Source organism: Balaenoptera borealis (assembly GCF_965194805.1).
Source record: "Balaenoptera borealis genome assembly, chromosome: 2".
Classification (NCBI taxonomy): Eukaryota; Metazoa; Chordata; class Mammalia; order Artiodactyla; family Balaenopteridae; genus Balaenoptera; species Balaenoptera borealis.
Window position 1 is genome coordinate 89,546,994 of NC_138867.1, and position 13,259 is coordinate 89,560,252.

At 41.3% G+C, this 13,259-nt stretch overlaps 1 protein-coding gene across 2 annotated transcripts in view; it reads right to left on the reverse strand.

Moving 5' to 3' along the window:
- The window catches only part of FBXL17 (F-box and leucine rich repeat protein 17), a 464,528-nt gene that overhangs the window by 11,211 nt on the left and 440,058 nt on the right, over positions 1 to 13,259 (reverse strand). For both annotated transcript variants that reach the window (XM_082376783.1, XM_082376782.1), the window contains one exon: positions 11,414 to 11,556. In XM_082376783.1, coding sequence (XP_082232909.1) covers positions 11,414 to 11,556 — 143 coding nt within the window. The remainder of the gene's footprint in view (positions 1 to 11,413; positions 11,557 to 13,259) is intronic.

Below are 13,259 nucleotides of genomic sequence, written 5' to 3' on the forward strand. Positions count from 1 at the left end.
AGTGCAGTTTAAAAGATTGTAAATAGGACACTAAGAAGAGAATAAAAGAGCAGAGAATACAGTGATTTGGCCAGGACCCTCACAGCCAACCACATGCACCGGCTCTCCGCAGGCCAGGGTAGATTCTTTTTATGATTCTATTTCCCTCCCTTTGCAGCAGGACGTTTCACGTCCCTGTTTGGGTGACACACCCCATCCGGCTAATGTTTCCCTATGATCAGTGCAGGGAGGTCCAGGACACCAGGAATCTGGCGCCACTGTTACAATCTCTCACCTCATCTCTTTCCCTTCAGCTGCAAGCCTAGCGTCCCAGCAGCCAGCAGCTCAACAGGCAGAAAGAGGCTGCAGGCGGACCCCACAGGGAAGGGAAAGGCTGGCGAGGGCTGTGGAATGATTCCGGGCATGAGTGGAGCACCAGCTCCTTTTCTCCACCCTGCAGGCAGCTTCACGTGCCTCTCCTTCCCGCTTCCTTTCTGAGTCAAACCAAGGCCTTTCTCCACACTCCATAGTGACTCATACATAACAATGATCAATCCACGTTTACTGATGTGGGATGAATTAAGCTGTATCAATAATCCCCCCAAAGGAGAATCATTTAAGAGTTCTTTGGACTTCACCCTCAGAAGTAGCCAAAGAATTCGAGAGACAGTTTACCCCAGGAAACCTATTGCAGTTATTGAAATTAGGGTATAACTAAGACCACACACAGTTTAGGTGGTCTTGGTATATAACTCATAGTGGTGGGACAGCAGTGATTGTAAAATGAAAGTAATTAACCTGAACATGCTCTGTCTGGGGGGACTAAGGGGAAACAGGTGTTCAGACTAGGAAAACGTTTCTCAGTGGATTTCCTATGAAGTCAAAGCGTCTTGGGTTTAACTTTGAAATACAAATAACGAATTTTAAAAATTAAAAAGAAAAAAACTAAACTGTGTCTGCAACCAAGAATACGAACAAGAATACCGTGGTTCTCAGCCCAACTGCTCATTAGAATCACCTGGGGATCTTTGAAAAATCCCAGTGCCCAGGCCATATCCCAGACTAAATGTAACCCAATCTTGGAGGAGTGGGTCCCAGGCATTAATATTTTTTAAAGCTCCTAGGAGATTCCAATGTGCAGCTCAGGTTGATTGAAGAGCTCCTAGAGGGCACAGGTGGTTTCTGCACTTGGGAATCTGAAGCCAAGGTCTGAACTACCATCACTTACAGGTAACAAGTACCCACCCACCTCCCATGCCACCCACCACATTAGACACTGAGTCAGGGGCTCTGGAGGAAAGAAGCTGTTGCTCCGACAGCTTGTTGGTCCATCTTGTTTCAGATATTCATCACTGTCTGAAACAAAATGTATAGTCTTTGAGTGTAGTAAAAACAGACTGGTTTCCTGTCCTTCCACCTTGGTCTTCCATCTCCAGTTGGGCACAGGCAAAGGAGGTGGCCACCTGACCTTCCCAACAGCTAACAGAGGGAAAGATTCCCCTAAACCCAGTTCACACAAGGACGTAGTGCTTCCTCAAGGACCACTCAAGAGGTGGGAGGACAGGGCACACATGACTAAGTATTTAATATAATTTTTAAGAAGAAAATGATTATCTTACTGGAGCCTAAAAGCCACCTGCTAAATTATGGGCATCAACTGATTATAGGACACCCACAATGCAGTATGCCTCATGCATGAACCTCATACCAAGAGCCTGAGGCCTTTAAGGATGTATTTTTTTTTTATAGAGGTAAGAAATATTACTTTTGGGTGGCAAAAAACTCATCTAAAAATCCCAAAGCGTAGAAGGAGACAATGCAATGAACCTGACAGAGGCAGGCTCATAAATTCAGTCAACTTTGTCAAATGCAGTCATTCCATTTCAGGATCCGCAATGACTGGAAGTGCCATGCTCTGTCAATATCACAACAGGCCTGGATTCATGCTTTCTCTTTTTCATGAAATGTGGGTTTCCTGTTAACACTAGCATTGCTTCTGTTCACTTGAATTAGCATGGTGAGAAAGCTGCAAAGAACCTGGGAGGATGGAGATCACAGAAACACCTGCAGTATTAAGTGAGAACCAGGGCTCACCAACCAGAAGCCTCTAATTAGAGATTAGCATGACAGGAGTCCAAAAACTAGACTGTCAGAAAAATTAGTGACATTTTCATTCCCTGTTTTACCAAGTGATCCTTCACCCAGAAGGAGGTTTCAAGCCAATTGGAAGCTCCAGGTACACAGTATTCCATAGGACGTTCTGAGGCCACAAACCCACGGAACTGACCCATCATGCAAGTCTGTACATTTTTGGTATAGATGTGCATGTGCAGTGCAGGTTAGAGCCAAAATTGACATGTGTGGGACACCAGGATGGAGAAAGCCACTTGGGGAGTCTTGGTGGCGCTCTAAATGATTCAGTAAAAGACTATTTGAGAAAACCTGGGTCCTAATAAGATAATTAACATTGTCACTAAGTGAGCGGTAAGTGTAATGTATTTATGGAACACATCTGCGTGTTTCTAAATTAAACTTGCAAAGTTAAGCTGAAAAACACAATTGAGGGAGAAAACTCTCAGAACCAAAAATTATGTTTTCTTTTGTGCGTAATGGCTTTCTTGATTTCAGTTTTTATTTTCTTACATAAAGCCTAGGACGGTGGTAATGACCGTGGACACCTGATGGAAAAGAAACCTTTCTAAAATTGAGTTCCCATCAGGTAGAATTTATGGATTTGACCTGTTTCCTAAAACAAGTTTATTAGCAGTAAAAATTTATTCTGTATAAAAGTGATAAATCCATAAATTAAAAAACCTGAAAATAAGTGATATTTTTGGCTTTCAGAAGAGAGACTCTACATAAATCAGAGCATTTCAGGGTTAGGCTCTGAAGGATGCTGAGTCCTGTCACACAGCAGATGTCTGAACTCTGTCCTTGACTGACCTGAACCCTTGAGGCTGCACTCAGAATTCCCCAGCTCCAGGAAACTGGTATTAAATCCAAGGTGTCATCTTTCTTATTTATTTCCCTCTGTCTAGATACTTTTTGTTACCTATCAAATTATTCAGAGGCAGTGGGATCTAATGGTTTTCAAACTTGCTTTTGGCTGTAACAATACTTCTGCACACCAAAGTAATAAATAAGTAAACAAACCAAATAAATAACTGGATAAAGCAATAAAAGTGGGGTTGCTCTGGCTGAGGTTAGGTGCAAGGACCAGGCACCGTGGCCTCTTAGCCACTCTGTCATTCCTAGAGGCTCTGAGGAAACTCCTCGGAACCTTGGGGCCACACAGAATGCAGATGAGAAACAATCCCCAATCCATCTAGCCATCATCCAACACATATTTGTTTAGCATCTGTTACGCACCAGCCACTGTGGTAGGGCCTGGCAATAGAACATAGACTAGAAGCCCATGGATCTTATATTCTAAGCAGGAGGGGAGTCATGGGGATGAGAATGTAAGAATTCACCACCACTGCAAGTAAGAGCTAATATTCACTGCTTACTTCACGTAAGGAATTTTACACATATTAACTCACTTAATCCTCTCAATAGCCTAGGAGATAGCTGCTATTTTTATTTCCACTTTACAGATGCGGGAACAGAGGCACAGAGAAGCAGTATGGGAGGTGGAGATAGAAAAGCCAGGAGTGTGGCGACACTGGAGACAAGAGAAAAGCATCCTCACTAAGGAGGGAGTGGTTACCAGGTGGATGCAGCTGCTCAGAGACGGAGCAAGTTGTGGTCAGAGAAATGGAAACTGGATTTGGTGACACGGAAGTCACTGGTGACCTTGCAGAACAGAAAGAGACTGCATGGAGTGGTGAAAGGTAAGGACAACTGTTCATAGTCAATCCTTTTCAGGAACTGAACGGTCGAGTGCCAGAAAGATAAAACTGTAGAGGACCATAGCGGAAAGCCAGGTGGGACCAAAGTGAAGTTCTTCATGTAGAAGAAACAGAATCGCGGGTGCCGTTTTGAAAATTAACTTGCCGTCTGATAGCACGGTAACTGCCCATTTACTCGTCTGTCTTCCCCAGCAGGCTGCAGGCTCCATGGGGTAGGAACTCTATCTCGTTCACTGTTTTTTCTGACCTGTCTCCTATTACAGTTACTGGAACACAGTAAGGAGCTCAGTAGATATTTCTTGAATAAATGGATAAAATATATAATAAAAATTGGACGCTGGGGAAGGAAGCTTAGGTTTTCTCTTGAAAAACTACTTGTCAAACAAAGTTTTCACTAGACCCAGCACGGCAGGCCCCGGTAACATGCTGCTGAGCGGCTGGGCCTGGGGGGCGGGCGGGCCCGTTCCTTTCCACCGAGCCAGAGTCCCCCAGTCTCCTGAGCCTCAGCAGGCCGTCCTTGTTTCTACTTTGTGAAGTCAGGTGCTTCGGAGTTCTGGGATCTAATCTGAGCTCCATTAAGAAACTGCTGTTACCTTTTCTGTTCCTAAATTAGAAAAATAATATGATCCTGCAACCTAATTCTTTCTTATCATTACTTAAGCCAAATCAAAGTTCCAAGGAGATTATTTACTGCAAAGCAATGATGCTCCAGGGCGCCTTCAGGCAAAGTCCAACGTAACATTCTATTCGCCCCACAGCATTCGGGGAGCAGTAGGCCCCTCCTGCCTCCTTTTTTAAAAAAACAAAAACAATTTCACTATACATCCATCCCGTAACAGAAGTGGGCAAAACATAAGCAACTACTTGCACACTCCCTTAAAAGGTTCCAGGGAGATGCCGTTTTTCTTGAAGAAACAAACCAGCCTGGAACTGACTGGCGGTCAGACTTGCCGAGTCTTACTCTTACTTACTCTCTCTGTTCACAGAGCCCTGCTGGTCTCTAGGTTTCTTCTTCCTCTATAAGTTTGACTGTAATTTAATGGGTCCTAACTATTAAAAAAAAAAAATGGATCGTATTTTTTTTTTTTTTAAGAATTGCTGTCCAAGTCTCAGGGGCCTAGTTTTTCTTTGTAAGATCTTAGCGTGTGAATTTATATTCATGGCTAGCATATATGAACTAGGCAGTTCATATCATAGTTAAGTATCAGATAGGATTCCAGAGCAGCCATGTATACATGAATAAATAAAAATGATAGTAATTATAATAGTTGACATTTACTGAGTGCTTACAGAGTACATGACATTAGGCTAAGTGCTTTATTGCAATATCTCATATAATCTCATAACAACCCCCTGGAGTAAATATTACCCCCATTTTTCAGATGGTAACACAGGCTTTTAGAGATTAAGTTGTCCAAAGTCCCACAGATAGTAAAGTGAAGGATGTAGAATTTGAAAACCTAGCGGTTTGACACTAGTGCTCACCAATTTAACCTCTGTCATAAAGCTCCACACCAGTGTCTCTTGCTTTATTACTTAAATACAGGAAAGGCCTTTCAGTTACCACTTCGTAGAAGTTTTGGTGAGGAGAGATGGAAGAAGAAGTGACGGGAACTTGGCTAAAATGAGGTTGAGAGATAACCTCTGAATTTCAGCTGCTGTGTTTTTCCCTGTTTCAATTACGAGCAATAATCATGAGAGGGTTGTAAAAATGTGTTTTAAAGTATTCCTGTGCGGAAATCACTGGAAGAAACTGTTTTATCAGCAAAAGGAACAAGATGCTGATACTTCAAGTGAAGGACTTAAGTGCAGATTTCAGAGCCCCAGCCATACTCTCTCCCCATTTTTCATCTCCCCTTTCTCTTGGAGCGCATGGCATTGCGGGCTGTTCGGGTAATGGTTATGCCTCCCGCGATCTATAGGACTGCACGATCTGATACAGTCAGACCACTCCTGTCTTATTAGGAGAGGACGTTTTGTTTTGTTTTTTTCACTTTATTTTCTTTGATTAAGGCATACTTTGCAATATTCAATTTTGGCCACGGGCAATCTGGAAACAGCTGTGGATACATTGTGGGGAGAGGGGAGTCCCTGCAGGTACGCACTTCGTTTCATGGCTGAATTGCTACCCAAACAGTCCTGGACACAGTGCCCCACAAATTATTTTTCCCTTAAACTGATTTTTCCAGTTAGTTGTGTATATTAGTTACAGAGTCCTATATTATTTTCCCGATAGGGCTTTCCTGCTCATGATTCCTAAACAAGCTGATAAAAACTCCATTTTCCCCACAGAAATCTTTACGTTGTTGAGGCTTTCTCTTACCATAATTACTTCCTGAAAAGTGCAGTGGTCAATTCTTCCTGAATATTTTTACATTAAAACGGGCACATAAAACTTGGCCCTTGAGATTTTAAGGTTGCAAAGCAGATTCCTGGCTTTAAAGAGCCGACTGGCTGCTATTACTTGCTTTCTGTATTGACTTCTCATTGATTTGATTCAATCTCTCTACCATTTCAATGAGGAACTCTGTGCGAAAACAAGGATTTCTCATGACCTGAAGAAATCTTTTCTTATGAAAAAAAATCATCTGTTTCATTCCTCCAAGTACTTCAGGAATTAGGCCAGGTGAGGAGAAAGGTCTTGGCAGTGGCAGTTTGATGAGAAATGAATTAATTTGATTATTTCCATGGTGTGGATCAATAATAGCCTCCACAGAGGCCCCTGGCCTGAAGGCAGCTGGATAATCAATAGGATCACATAGAGGTGCTCTCCTCCCCCAGCAGCCTCTCTGATCTTTTCTGGGTGGACTCTTCACGCCTGTGTAATTCTAATTTATGTCAACTAGAAATCAAAGAAATTCCAAGAGGCTTTGGTCATAGGACATTGGGGTGGACCTTTCAAAATCTATTTATGTCTCTTCCTTAAGTAATGTGTGTACCTCCCCCCTCCCCCCGCCCCATGGCCCTCCTGGCGCCTCTACAGGCCAAGGAGAGGTAGCTTCCCAGCAGAACGGCTGCTATCTGCTCTGGGCAAAGGCAGAGGAACGCAGTTAGGTAAATCGAGGTACCCTTTCTCCTTCCTACTGACAACTCCGCAGAAACATAAGAACGAATAAGCATTTTAAGCAAAACGCTTTGCCAAGAGTGGCTCCCTCAATAACGCTCTTTAATGATACCCCAGACGCTGGCATTTTCAAATCAAATGAACAGTGTATAAAATTAGTTCTGCATGAAGTTAAAAAAAAAGTAGAAAGTGAAAGGGAGCTTTTAAAAGCTCCAGCACTTCTTCATCCAACTGCTTTTCACAAGGGTTTGGCATTTGAGAATTGTTACATTTATGATGCTATTTGCTGCTCATAATTCAGGCCCTCTGTCTCCAAACGTCTGTATTAACACTCGCTGCAGAGGTTTCCACCGTGACATTTTATCACTGAGGTTTCCCAAACCAGCCAGGCTGCCTCTGGTGAGGTCTGGTTTCTCAGCCAATACCATGCCACTGGGCTCCCTCCCTTTTCGTCAACCTTGTTACCCCAAACATTTTTCATTAACCTTGAACATTGCATTTCCATTTGCCCTACAGCTTTCCCAGGAATTTTTTTTCTTTTTGTCCTTTTTAGTTTTGTTCTCCATCCAAACTGCCATGTAAGAAGTGAGAGAAGTATCATATTAGTAGAAGAAACAGATCTGTATAGAATCTAGAATTCACTGAAGTTGTGAGAATGATTTCTATGACCAAAGCCACCGACTGTCTGTAATTGTGGGAAGCAGAAAAAACAGACTGCTCTTATTAGACAGTCCCGTTGGTTATACAAGTAGTTTTAACTAAATCACCAAATAAATGCGTGTTACGTTGATATGTGATTTCGGGTCAACTCTAATTCCCAAGGTCAAGTAAGCCTTTGAACAGTCTTTAAGAATATAAGTTCACCCCAATTCATCAAAGCCGTCTCACACAGCGTTTTCTTCTCTGGGTTCTTACAATGCACTAAAGTTTAGGAGATTAAGTGGCGTCGGCTTCAAAACCGAAAGTAATGCCTCTAACGTGCTTATCCATCCAGCAGTTGGAAAAGCCACTCAAACAGGGGCTTCTTAATGCGCTTCCTAATTTTACAAGTGCGCGGGGAACACTGCATTTGTCTAACTGCTGGAGGACTCCTTCCTAGGAGTCACCAATGTGGCAGCCAAATTTACTGCTGTTTAGCCTAGACACTGACTGATAATCTAAATACATGTTGCTTTCATCTGCAAAGAATACATTGAATGTTTCTTATCTGTTCTTTGTCTACCTAACGAAAGAGGGAGAAAAAGAAACAGAGGAAAACCACTTTTTTTCCTACAACAAATACAATGCATTTTGTTATTGAATTCTTCAGAAGCTCAAGTGAGGAAAAAAGCAGACGTTTGGTATAGCTTCCAAATCAAATATAAGTGGCCCCAAATGAAAGAAAATATAATTAGCCTTCAATATTTCTGAGAACCCCAGAATTGCAGGACACGAACCCTGGGACACACAGATATCACAAACCCCATCTCTCTCCAATGCAGGGATCCCACTGGCAACATGCCTGACAAGGGGGCTAGTTGTGGAAACCAGTGAGGTCTCTCGCCCCCTCCTTTAGCTCCAGTTGGTGTGCAGAGAAGGGAAAGAGAACTCAAATGAACAAGTTTTTAGTGGTTAGCAGATTAGGTTAAGGTAAAGGGAGAAGAGTAATAGGTCAAAATTAATTTTATTCTTTAATTCTTTCTTGGCACAGATGATCACGTTGAGATAGACAGTGGCTCTCTGTCTCTGTATCCTAATCACAATTTCACTGTTTCCTGTTTCTGTTCTTCTGTTCTTTCTCCATTATTTTTCTTATCCTAGCCACTAGACCACCAGGGAGCCACATCTCCATTATTCTCCTTAATACTTTCTTTTTGTTTCCTTACTTATTTGAATTGTTATATCTTCAACTCACCCTTGTCTCCCACTGCAAATCTTTCTTCAGCCTTATGCCTGGATCAGTAAGTTGATTCCAAATACACTGTCCCACAGAGGCATTAGTTTTCCTTCGTAAAGTGTGTTGAAAATGTAATTATTGATATATTTATGTAGAAAATAATAATCTTAAATTTAAGTGAGAAAAAAGTAAAAGGGCAACATCTTCTTTAATCTGAGTTAATTTCTTTCTTCTTTTTTAAAATTTCCTTTCAAAATGGCAGGCAATACAGTTTTTTTCTCATTTGGAAATTCAAATATCAAAACACAGGTTAATATAATGATGATGATAAGAATAATCATTAACACTGAGCATTTTATACATAACAAGCTTTACCCTAAGGGCTTGATATATGTTCACTCATTTAAATGCTCGTAGCATTTCCACGATTATCATCCTCACAGTAAATGACGAAACAGAGAGGTTAAATAACTGCCCAAGATGACACAACCAAGTGCAGAGCCCAGATCTGAACCTGAACTCTGGCTCCAGAGTCCATGTCCTCAGCTACTAACTTCTTTTCTTTGCTACTCGTATCTTCCTTTGAATCTTGATAACTTTAAAATCTGGAGACGGACAGCGTAATACAAATGTCAAAGACAGAATAGCTACTCACGCTAGATTTCCAACCAACTAAATCAACCCGCAGGTTTTTAAGTGCAAGGCTTTACGTGCACTGTGTGTGTGGTTTGGAAACTTCTTCCGTCCTCACAGAACTTCCCGTGTTTGGCCCTGAGCTGCCTTAAGTCTGAGGATGCCAGACGCCAGGGCTCACCATGCTGCAGCAGGCTGTGGTCAGACGGCTGGGTGTGAGAGCCAGCGGGCTCTCAGAGCTGCAGGCTGGTTGGAGAAAGGATTCAGAGGCCACCTGAGGAAAGGGCTAAAACCCTCAGGAATATCGCTCATCAAAACCACCTTCTGATCCCATTTTGGACTAATTTGCATTTAGGTAGAAAAGGATCCATTGCCTAACTGAAAATTGGCAAAATGCTGGTCAGCAAATATGTCTGGAATAATCTTCTGCACTAACTGGAACACGAATTTCTACAATTCATCTCTGAAGGTGAAGCTGATCTCAACAAATCTAAAGAGTATGGACTAGAAACATGGTGACTTCTGAGAATGGCTGTGGCTACAAAGATACATTTTGAATGCATACATTTTGGCATCCTTGCTTAGGTAGTTCTCATGTAGCAATTCCTTCTGGCGAAGCTGAGAAGCTCTGCTGTCACTGTTTAGTGTTTCTAGAACACTCTGCCTACTGTGGACCCTTTTATCTGTTTTAAAAGAAGTCATTTTAAAGTGACAGGGTTAGTAGCAGTGTTAGGTTAGTTAGTAGTGAAATCTGAGGGAGACTTGCAACCCCTGGGTCTCCGCTGTTGCTTAGTAACAAAGTCAGTCAGCTTTCTAGGCTGGGCTTAGAATATATAATAAAATCTCTCTAAACATAACTAACTGGCAAAGGCCTAGTATAAGTTGGGATTGTATGGCATATGGAGAAAAGAACTAGGTCAATTCACAAAAATGACAGAACTCTTGGGCCATTCTTCTTATTTGCCCCCAGATTTGCTACATTTAGAAAATGCATGTCCTTTGAGAGGCATACATATTTAGTTTCACTCTCATTTGCTGGATTTGCTAGATTTGTCCCTAATCACCAATTGTAAAAGTAGCACACATGTGTAAATCATTACATGATGCCAGCACTTTCAGAGCAAGTATCTGAGGTGGGTCTTTTCCAAGGAAGCATCCCCTTGCCTGGAGATAGCCCCCAGGGTGTGCCACAGGCACTGGACACAGACTTGAAGATCTGGGGTAAAGTCTTGGATGAGTGGCCTTGGGCCAGTGCCTGGTCTTTCTGAGCCTCTATTCTCTCCCCTTCACAGTACAAATGATTACTTCCTAGACTTGTTATAGGGGAAAACATAAAAGTGACAAAGGGGAAGGCACCTCTCTAATGCCTGGTTATCAATTCAGGTTTTGATCATCTTTATTAAATGCAGCACAATTTCTTAAACTCATGCTCACATCTCCGGCCAGCTCCACTGACCTTCCGTGGGGCCTCTGGGACCGTTTCTCATCATGTGTGAGAAGTGGCGCCTGAAACGTGGAGAGAGGTAAATTCCCACATAACATTCCCTCACTGGCCCTTTCTTGCCCCCAGATGGCCAGAATACACAGATGTTGAGCACTGAAATCGCACACTTCAGATTGCGACAAAACAAGTTGGCACTGTGCTTTCCATCTTACTGTTGTAGGAAACTTGGAACCCAGAACAAAATTTTACTGTCAGACCGTGCACATTGCAGCGTGCCATGCAAACATTTTTAATTGTGGTCCATAGACTTATGGATAGGAAGCCAAAATCTAAGCTGAGCGTGTGTATGATTGTTTTTTCTTTCTGCATAAGCACGAAATTCATTTTTAAACAGAGAAATTCCAAAATAATCTCAGATAAGTTTAGAAAACCGGGCAACTTACAATGTAATGGTATATGCACGTGTGTGTATACAAACATATATATATAGGGAGAGAGGAAGAATATAATATCAAGCTATTAACTACAGTGATATGCAGAAAAGAAACTTGATAGGCAACTCTTACTTTATCGCATCTCATCAGCCCCAAATATCTCAGAGACTTGCTGCTCTGTGCAATCAGGGTGGCTCCTTGGTCTGTAATTTCTTTACACCATCCAACATCCACAGTCTCTATTGTCATGCTGTATCGCCCAATGGCTATCAGTGCTGCAGGGAGGGACAAAGGGGAAGAAAGCAAGCATAAATGTTAGCAGGGTAAGGGATCTCTAGCTCATTATGACTATTTCTCTCATTTCCTCACTAAATTTGTTCCTGAAATGTTGTGTGTAAATGAATGTTTTGTAAACGAAATTCAATTTAAAATGCTTTAGGAAAGCTTGCCCTATGACAAACCCTTTCACAAAGTGAATAATCATTCCATAATTTCCCTTTCATTGGAACACAACATTTTATCAGTTTTACTCATTACAAGGTTACCTGTACTTCCAAACATTCATATCTGCAGAAGGCATAAATTAAAATGAATTACACATGTAACGTTACAGAAAACCCTAAGCAGTAAATTTTACCCAAGATAACTTTAATAATTTTTAAAAAGAAAAACCCATGTAAACACCATTTTGAGGTGTGTTATACTGCATATGAATTTCTTTACCAATTGGCATTTTTTTTCCATCTGTTCATGATCTGTAAAATGTAAGAGTATATAATATTTTTCACGTTAGTCCTTCTTGGGACCGCTAGGAATTAAACGTACATTATACATACAGTTGAATTTAATTGGTGCTATGCTACAGCACAATAAAGGGAATGCATTTGTTATGGGGAATTTCCTCACCATATCAAAAGTCTTCCTTCTATTAACATATGAAATGAAGCCTGTCATCTGAACATTACGACAGTATCTCTAGTCTTCTTGACTGTTTAGCACTGTACCACTACTGACGTGCAGATGCTTAGCCCATAATCTATGATGTGTACTACTTATCACTGCAAAGCTCCATAACCCATCTCCCTGTCAGAGCAACCAGTTGGTGAATTTGGCTTTTTGCTACAGACTTCTGATTAAATAGACGTGCACACTTCTACCTTTGTAGCACAGGAAAACAGATTTCAATACCTCCAGCCAGAAAAAGTTTACGGTGCATTGGTTTGTAAATGAAAACCCTGAAAACAATGCCAAAAATGTTAAAAAGGAATAATAAATTGTGTGCTAATTATTTCCTCATTCTAAGATAGGATGAGTTGATTTCTGTGACATTAAAAGCGGATGATATTTTCCAATTGATTAGATTGATAAGAGCAGAGTGAATTACTCATGTAAATAAACATTAACTCTTTTTTCACTTTAGTTTGTTTTATACAGCAGGTTCTTATTAGTTATCTATTTTATACATATCAGTGTATATATGTCAATCCCAATCTCCCAATTCATCCCACCACCACCACCCCGCCTCCACCCCTGCTTTCCCCCATTGGTGTCCATACGTTTGTTCTCTACATCTGTGTCTCTATTTCTGCCTTGCAAGCCGGTTCCTTTGTACCATTTTTCTGGATTCCACGTGTATGCGTTAATATATGATATTTGTTTTTCTCTTTCTGACTTACTTATTTATAGCTCTCAGAAAAAAAACACTTGGCAAAATCTCTTTGCTAATTACCTAAGTAATTTTTTTTAAATTAGAAAACTCATGCCCATGCGTTCAAGTGTCAAAGCACTCTTAAGTAGCCAGATACTTAAAGTTTATAAAAACAATAATCATGATCCCAGTGTTTTCCAGTGAAAATGCTATAAAGGAAGAAAAAAAATTCCTGGAAGTTCCTCATGTTATCATTTGGTTGATGTTCTCATCTGTGCACATGCTATTTTGGCATTTAGTTTTCCAAGGAGGTGGGGCGGGGCAGGGGAA